Raw genomic sequence first — 8,993 nt, forward strand, 5'->3', positions numbered from 1 at the left:
GTGGTGGGATGAATTGGGAGATTAGGATTGACATATATATACTATTGATACTATGTCTAAAATAGATAACTAATGAAAACCTACTGTATAGCACAGGGAACTCTACTCAGTGCTCTGTGGTGACCTAAATGGGAAGGAAATTCGACAAAGAGGGGATATATGTATACATAAAGCTGGTTCACTCAGCTGTACAGCAGAAACTAACACAACATTGTAAAGCAACTGTACTCCAGTGAATTAAAAAAAAAAAAAAAAAGATGGGAAACATGGGCCCAGAAAAGGAAATTCTACTAACTGGATATTTCTAACTCTGTCGTATTTTTCCATCTGCACAGTTCAGCAAATCAGGCTGAGAACATTCAGGGTCCTGTTCACTGGACACTTCTTCCAGAGGTGACCTGTAGATCATTGTATTTCTGTTCTGCCTCCTCATCTGTGTCAATGCCATTTGCAAGCGTGTTTGGCTATCTATAACAATACTGGAAATAGTTTATTTTCTATCCCCTGAAATAGTAAATCTTTAACAGTCCTTCTAAAATGGGTGCTATGATTTTCTTGACCCTCTGCAAAGAAAGAACATACGGATGTTCATTTGTAGTATATTTCAAAGCTTCAGTCAAGAACAGCTAGGAAATTCTTTGTAAAATCTAAAAGCATAAATCCAAATCTATTGGGACGAATATGTGTTGCCATGTCTCCTACCAAGAGATGCTTTGGAATTCCAAATTTTTCTTTAGCGTTCTCCAAGAGGTAAAGGGGTAGAAAGAAAGATATTTCCCTGTGGTCATTTAACATTAGTTTCTCTCCTCTCAGCATCTCGGCTGTGTGTTCTGAAGCTGAGTGTCTTGCTTCACGGGTGGAGCATTTGTGCGTAAGTTCTGGGCCAGAGGAGAGGATGCAGATGTAGACGAGCAGCAGGAAGTACTCCTCCAACCTCTGTGGTCAGGAGACAAAGAAACCAGTGTGAACTGAACAGACTGACATGGGGTTCATTTGCAAAGAAAGGGATGGGGAGAGAAAAGACCCGATGTGTCTGAATGTTTTTCATCTTCTTGAAAGGAGAAAGCGAAGGGAGCTGTGAGGGTCTTTGTGTTCTGTTGACAGATGGCAAAACCAAGGCAGAGGAGAAGGCACTACTCTTCTTTTTACTCTGTTACTTATTTATTTGGCTTCCCATGGACTTCGTTGCATGCAAGATCTTTAGTCACAGTCTTTGGGATCTAGTTCTCTGGCCAGGGATTGAACCTGGGCCCCCTATATTGGGAGCACAAAATCTCAGCCACTGGACCATCAGGGATGTCCCAATGTACCACTCTTCTGGAGGCCATTTGACTGCAATTACTAAGAGCAAAATACTAATCTCCTATGAAGGCTGGTAGCCTTGACTTCTCCAAGAAAAAGCAAGAAACAAAGGGCCAGGCCAAGTGCTGGAACAAAACTATCGACCGTCAAGCCCTCCCTCCCCTTTCTCTGATGGAAGGTCCATCACAACAGCAAGACCTCACTGTCACAGAGTCTAGTCTCTGCTCTGTATTCCACTTTATTGGTGCCTTTTCTTAGCAGTGAGGGCGTGTGACAGGTAAGCCTGAAGGCTCTGCTCCAGCCTGGGATGACACCTGGAACACCCCTTCATTTCTTTCCCTGAGTTTTGAGGGAGAAAAAGAGGCAGCCAGTTATTTAGGGCTCACCCCACCCAGAGATTAAGCCAAAATTGCATGTGAAGCTGAAGTCATGGCCAGAATTACTACTAGTTAGCTTCCAGATCACTGAGCAAGTCGTATTTTTCTTGAGGTCAGTGGCAGCTTTTGGAGTCCACACCTACACAACATGGACAAAAAGAGGAGGAAGAAAGGAAAGGAGATAAAAGGAGAGGGAGGAAATAAACATGGCCACAGAGAAAGGATGGGGGAGAAAATGAAAAGTCAAAAAGGAAGTAGGGATAAAAAAGAGAAAGAAGAAAAAAATGGAACTACAGGGAGGTGTCAATTAGTCACTTTGCAAGACAGTGATTTTCCTGTTGCTTTAGACTTTTAAACTAAGGAAGAACAGCCTCTGTATTTGTGTTCTATTGGTGCTATAACAATATATCACAAATGACGTGGCTTAAAACAAAACAAATTCATTACCTTACAGTTCTGGAGATCGGAAGTCCAAAATGAGTCCAAAATGGGTCTCACTGGGCTAAAGTCAAGCAAGGCTACATTCTTTCCAAGGGCTCTAAGGGAGAGTCCAATTTTCCTGCATTCTTCATCTTCTAGAAAATGCCTACAGCCCTCATTCATTTTCATTTTCAAATCCCGCAATAATCGGGAAAGTCTTTCTCACATCCCATCACTCTGACACTGTCTCTTCCACACTTAAAGGCCTGGTGATTATGTTGGGCCCCCCAGGGCAATCCAGGATAAACTCCTTATTCTAAGGTCAGCTGATCAGCAATCATAATTCCCTTTTGCCATGGAATGTAACATATCCACCGGTTCTGGTGATTAGGACATGGGCTTCTTTGATGAGCCATTATCCTGCCCACCACAGCCTCTTATTAAAAAAAAAAAGGAAAAAAAAGATACAAATTAACTTATTTACTAAACAGAAACAGACACACAGTCTTAGGAACAAATTTATGGTTACCAGGAGTGAAGAGTGGCTGGGAGGGATAGATTGGGAGTTTGGGATTGACATGTGCACACTGCTATATTTAAAATAGATACTTATGGACACATAGGAGGCAATGAACTGAGAGAGTAGCATTGACATATATCCACTACCGTGTGTAAAACAGATAGCAGGCAGGAAGCCGCTGTATAACACAGAGAGCTCAGCTCAGTGTTCTGTGAAGACCTAGAGGGATGGAATGGGAGTAGGGGTGGGAGGGACACTCAAGAGGGAGGGCATATATGTATACATATGGTGCTTCATGTTGTTGTACAGCAGAAACTAACACAACTTTGTAAAGCAGTTATATTCCAATAAAAAATTAGTAAGACTAGCAAAAGCCAGGTTCTCAGAAGCAGTTCAGAACCAGCTTCATTCTTTCCAGCTCAGTATCGCTCCCAAATATACAATAAAAAGTCATTGCTATAAAAATAAATAAATGTTTTGTTGTTGTTGTTTTCTCCAACAGATGTTTGAAATAGAATTATGAACCTTTTCCCCCCAAACTTTCTCATCCTCTTTACCAAAATAATGATCGTACTCTAAAATGGAGAGGGAGAAGAAATGAGCTTGACAGTCTCTCCTTCTAAGGCTCATTGATACTACTCTCAAAATGAATAGCCACTTTTCCCGGCACATTGTGTCTGAAGAAACTCAAGAATTTAGGGACTCATGGCAGTGGATATTCTCCCCCGAAGAGAAGTGAATGCAAGAAGAATCTCTTAATCTTGGAGGATGTGTTTGAAAACAAATAGCCCGGGGTCAGGGAATGGAGGTTGAGGAACGTGCCTTTTTTTCCACCTGTCTCCTTTGCCATATGAGCCATCAGAGCAGACGCAGATGATCTGACCAATCTGCTCAGTTCTGGTGATGTTCTTTCTCAGTGCCTGTTGGTCCAGGACCTGGAGAATGTTTCCTGTTCGTGAAGGCAGCCTTGAGCCAGTTGGAAGAGTAACAAGCAACACTCACACCCATAAAAGTAGACAACACACCAATATCATGGGACCAAAGAGTTGGTGGTAAGACATCAAATTCAGGTGAAATAGAGACTGGTGGGTGTGAATTTCCCTGAAAAAGGCAGAAAACAGGGGTGTTGAAGTCTTATGCAAAAGCACCCCCCTCTGTGGGGTTACCTAGGTTATAGCCTAACGAGCTAGGAACTAGTAGTATGAAATAGCCTGTGTGAAACCTCCTTTGCCGTAGTTTTTTTTTTTTTTTTTTAAATCTTGATTGTGCTTCTAACTCCTAGTAGATGGACTGAACATGGAAAGAACACCAAGTAACCAGAGGAGTCCCACAAAACAATGCTCATTTCTCTTCTTCTGGGGAAACATTCAGCATATGAGACTGCAAGTTGGAAAATAAGCTCTATTAACCAGAAAACCATGGCAGCAGGAAGTTTAAGCAAAAAAATCAAGGAAAGGAAATTTAGTTGCTCGTGGATACTCTCTCAATTCCATAATGATTAAACCTGGGAGTTGCTAAGAAATTTGAAGAACAACTTCAGACATCAGCCTGTCAGAAGCCAGGCCTTGACACAAAGAGAACTGGGAGAATATGGTAATGTATCAATATGTACAGCTTTGGAAATGTACAATACATCCTGATAGTTAAAACAACACATTGTCTATAGGCATAACTTGATCTGGGACATGTTACAAATTTCAGCAAACACAATGTTTCTTCCAGGACTAATTCTCTACCTAAATTTGAGATATGTTCTAAATTATTTCTCTCACTAAATCAGTAGAGTAAATAATATCTGTTGAGGGATGAACAGGTTCAAAGTTCTTCTGGATCATTTTGAGTTGTGTAGGCAGAAATCTGAACAGCTACATACACATTTACACTGGAGATAGTCTCCAATGGTGACTCTGCTGTGGACCAAGACTATATTTTTGTTTGATTTTAAGGTTTCTGAGGCATTTTGTGACCCTCTCTGAATGATCAATGTCCTGCTACATATGATGACCCAGATCTTTAGGATTACTGCTTAGGAACCAAGTAATTTGCATTTCAAGACATCAGCTTGGATCACTGGGGGAATAATGGTGGAGAAACATCTTTCAGGATATGTGGTTTTGCCAAATCTCTGTCATCCAGCCTTTTACCATTTTCATTACTAATTGTATATACATGGAGGAATTTCATTTAGATGTCTGGCCTGAAGTGAACGTCTCCAAATATCTATCTACGAATTAGCCATTGGGGGAAAAGTACTGCAGAAGGTATCAAATTACCCTTGCATGATGGAATTCTAACTAGTAGGATAACAGCAGGAGTTCTTCAGAACAAGATGTCCACAAAGAGGAAAGCAGAGAAGACAATAACTGTTTCTAGAATTAGTAGGCATTATTCTATAAAATCCCATAAGGGTTTGTAAGCAGACAAATGTCCTAGTTATCTGGAATTCTTAATTCTAGAAACACACTGAGGCTTACAGCATGGATAAATGGCTCAAATCCTTCCAATGAAAAAGAACACAATAAGAAAACTAGCTCTAAATCACAATTTGAAAAATGAACATCTGTAATTTAACTTTCAGTGACCATTTGGCATGTAATGACATGGCTTTAAGATATATGTGCCTAACAGAGAGAATTGTCATCATATCAGGATATAGATCACATGTCATCTAATTCCTTGGTCTGTACCCAGGCTTGAGTGACTGGCAATCTGAGTGACAATTCATCTTGGAACATAGATGCAAATCAGTTACCACCTTCTGGACACAAATGTTTCTATACTTCTAATTCACTGACAAATACTTAAATGCAAATACTTAATACTAAGACATGCTATATTCTTCTACTCAGTGGATACTCAGAATATAAAGAAATATTTTCCTTTCATTTTCCTATTTGTCATTATTTTGACATTATTTGGGGCTTCCCAGGTGGTACAGTTGGTAAAGAATCTGCTTGCCAATGCGGGATACATAAGGGATGTTAATTCAATCCCTATGTCAGAAAGATCCCCTGGAGAATCCACTCCAGTTTTCTTGCCTGGAAAATCCCATGGACAGAGGAGCCTGTTGGGCTACTGTCCACGGGGTTGCAAAGAGTAGGATATGACTGAGCATACACACACAGACATTATTTAATACCTAGATACTCATCTGACATTCATTTAAAAATGTGTTGCATTTGCACTTGGCTCAAAATAAGGTACCAATAAAAGAACCACTCTTCACTCAGGTATCATGCAGATACCTACACATCCCAAAATTCATTGATGGGGGTGATTTTCTGCATGTCTCAGGAAATAGTCAAAGAAACACAACATAAAGCAAATATTTACCCCCACAGGGGAGAATGAAGTTCAGTTTTATAAGGGACATTAACAAATTCCATGGTTTAAATTACAGATTAACAAAGGGTTCATGAGCTCAAATTAAGTTATTCTGTTTAAAATCAATCACCGAGACTGTCATTCTGCTTATTGCTTTGACTTCCTAACAAAGGTTTAAATGAGGACTTTATGTGCAAGTAAAGAACATCAAGAGATCTGCTCTTTTTCAGACCTGCGTGGGCTGGAGGGGCAAACGTTTGGGCTATTAATGTAATTAGAATGAGGAATGCATTTTTCCAGAAAAAAAAAATCTTCACCAAAAAAAAAAAATCTGCAATTAATCTATTATCTGGGGGAAAACAGTGAGGAATGAAAGGTGGGGTACATTTAGAAAGCACTAGATTCACTGATACCAGAGCCATTCTGGAGACGCCAGGCAGGAAATCTGGAATTCCTCTAACTCTTCAGTGGCAGGCACCAGATTTGGGGAGAAGGGTCCAGAAAGGCTGTTTTGTCTTCGCTAGCAAAATGTATTCAGATGTGGTTTTGCAGAAAAGCATTTTTCCTTTGTCACTCAACCTCATGTTGGGTCACCACTCCAGTGCTGAGCAGCTCCCTGATGGCCCTGTCATCGTATCGGAGGACCTCCTTCAGGATGTGCGTCGTGTGCTGCCCGAGAAGGGGAGGCGGCCTGGCCTCTGACATCTTGAACTTACTGTATCTCACAGCTGGGCCTGTCAGAGCGGGAGGAAAGCAGGAAGCCTGTTAATGACTAACCCTCGGAAATTCATTACCCAAGCAGCCTGGGGTGTTTGCAATGAATGCCAAGAATATCATTGCCCGTTACACCCTTGCAGATGGACCATCGTTTCAGAAAGAAATGTATTTGCACATGTGGCTTCCCTTGACTTTGCTTTAGACAACTGTGCAGTGGTCATCCACCATGCTGGGGGCTGCATGGATGTGCCTGGTGTGTGCCAGGCCCGTTGCAAAGACTTGCAGGGGTAAGTCACTCAGCTGAACTGACTTTCTGGGTCCCAGAGAACAGTGACACAGGTACATAGTGTCTCTCTGGAAATCTGACCCCAGGTGAAGGTAACCCAAGTGTTTAGCACTCAGCATCCAGTGTAACGTTCCAAGATTTAGTTCGACAGACTGCCGATCAACTAGACCTCACCCAGAGTCTGGGTGAAGCATTTAGGTGGTAGAAGAGGTTACGGGTGCAAGCTTCTTTGTCAGAGAGACTTCTGTTTGGGTATCAGCTCTTTCACTTTCAAGAAGAGCTATCTTGGACAAATTATATAACTTCTCTGAGCTTCGTGTTCCACAACTAAACCGGGTATGATGTTTACCATACATTCTTGATGAAAGGGTTTACATGATGTAATGAACAGAAAGCACAAAGTAAGCATCCCCAAATCCACATAATGCACAAAACCTGCCAGCCACTATGATGACAAAAGCCACCCCATCACCTTGTTTGACAGTTGCAGTGCAGTGGGAAATGGATATGTACTCTCAGCTCTTTGCTGAGCACTGAGCCACCACAAACAGGATAACTAAAGCAAGGATTTCAACAACTGCTGGGAATGGATTTTATCATCCTCATTCATTTTTTTCCCCAAACTTTTTGGCTCCACCATGCAGCATGTGGGATCTTAGTTCCCTGACCAGGGATCGAACTCATGCCCTCTGCAGTGGGAGCTTAGAGACTTAACCACTGGACTACCAGGGAAGGCCTTCATCCTAACTCTTCACATAATGACACTAAAGTCCAAAATGCTAAGGTTTTGTTCAAGGTCATATACTTCACCAGTGGCTCAGCTGGTAAAGAACCAGCTTGCCAATACAGGAAATGCAAGAGATGGTGTTTGATCCCTGGGTCAAGAAGATCCCCTGGAGAAGGAAATGGCAACCTGCTCCAGTATTCTTGCCTGGAAAATTCCATGGACAGAGGAGCCTCATGGACTACAGTTCATGACATCACAAAGAAGTGGACACAACTGATCACAGCATGCACACATGCACACATAACTAATAACTAAGAGCAACAAGATGCAAATCCTCATCCACCTGAACCATCTCACACTGAAGGCCATGTACTTTCCAGAACCTTAGCAGCCTCATCTTCTCACTCTTTCATGCACAGGCTTGATGGACACTGAGGAACATACTGTTTCAACAGATTTTACCTTTGCTGCCTCATTCAATAAATGATATTTATGTTGGCTGTCCTTTACATCTCACTTGATGAGCCTTCAGGAAAACAAATTAGAGAGTCACAGGAAGACTACAGAACAGTACGTTTCCATCTCATAAAGATTTTCCCAGTCTCCTCTGGATTTGGGAGCCCATAGGAAGAACAGATAAAACCCAAGTACATGTGGGTAACATAATGTCAGTCCATAAAGCAGAAATGTGCCTTAGGATCTAGGAGAATTCCATTCAGAAAAGATAATGGCGAGGAAGCCATTTGTTGATGGAGAGAGGACACAGACCTCCTAAAACTGTCAAGTGGCACATTTGGGTCACACATACCATCCACACCAGATAAACGGCAATTTCCAACTGATGTCCAAAGCTTTCCTTCTCTGAAGCTCAGGGAAATTCTTTTTTCTTTTTTTCTCCTCATCAGATCAGATCAGATCAGTTGCTCAGTCGTGTCCCGACTCTTTGCGACCCCATACCAGGCCTCCCTGTCCAACACCAACTCCCAGAGTTCACTGAGACTCATGTCCATTGAGTCAGTGATGCCATCCAGCCGTCTCATCCTCTGTCGTCCCCTTCTCCTCCTGCCCTCAATCCCTCCCAGCATCAGAGTCTTTTCCAATGAGTCAACTCTTCTCATGAGGTGGCCAAAGTACTGGAGTTTCAGCTTGAGCATCATTCCTTCCAAAGAAATCCCAGGGCTGATCTCCTTCAGAATGGACTGGTTGGATCTCCTTGCAGTCCAAGGGACTCTCAAGAGTCTTCTCCAACACCACAGTTCAAAAGCATCAATTCTTCGGCGCTCAGCCTTCTTCACAGTCCAACTCTCACATCCATACATG

At 42.0% G+C, this 8,993-nt stretch overlaps 1 protein-coding gene across 3 annotated transcripts in view; it reads right to left on the minus strand.

Moving 5' to 3' along the window:
- Positions 1-248: 248 nt before the first annotated feature.
- The window catches only part of SUGCT (succinyl-CoA:glutarate-CoA transferase), a 783,088-nt gene continuing 774,343 nt past the window's right edge, over positions 249-8,993 (minus strand). Inside the window, exon 14 of one of the 3 annotated variants that reach the window (XM_010829093.1) lies at positions 249-936. In XM_010829093.1, coding sequence (XP_010827395.1) covers positions 851-936 — 86 coding nt within the window. In that variant the 3' untranslated portion in view covers positions 249-850. Of the gene's footprint in view, positions 937-5,776; positions 6,678-8,993 lie in introns of those variants that run through there. The other 2 variants (XM_010829095.1, XM_010829091.1) reach the window with 2 other exon arrangements.

The sequence above is a fragment of the Bison bison genome, unplaced genomic scaffold (assembly GCF_000754665.1).
Source record: "Bison bison bison isolate TAMUID 2011002044 unplaced genomic scaffold, Bison_UMD1.0 scf7180017864499, whole genome shotgun sequence".
Classification (NCBI taxonomy): Eukaryota; Metazoa; Chordata; class Mammalia; order Artiodactyla; family Bovidae; genus Bison; species Bison bison.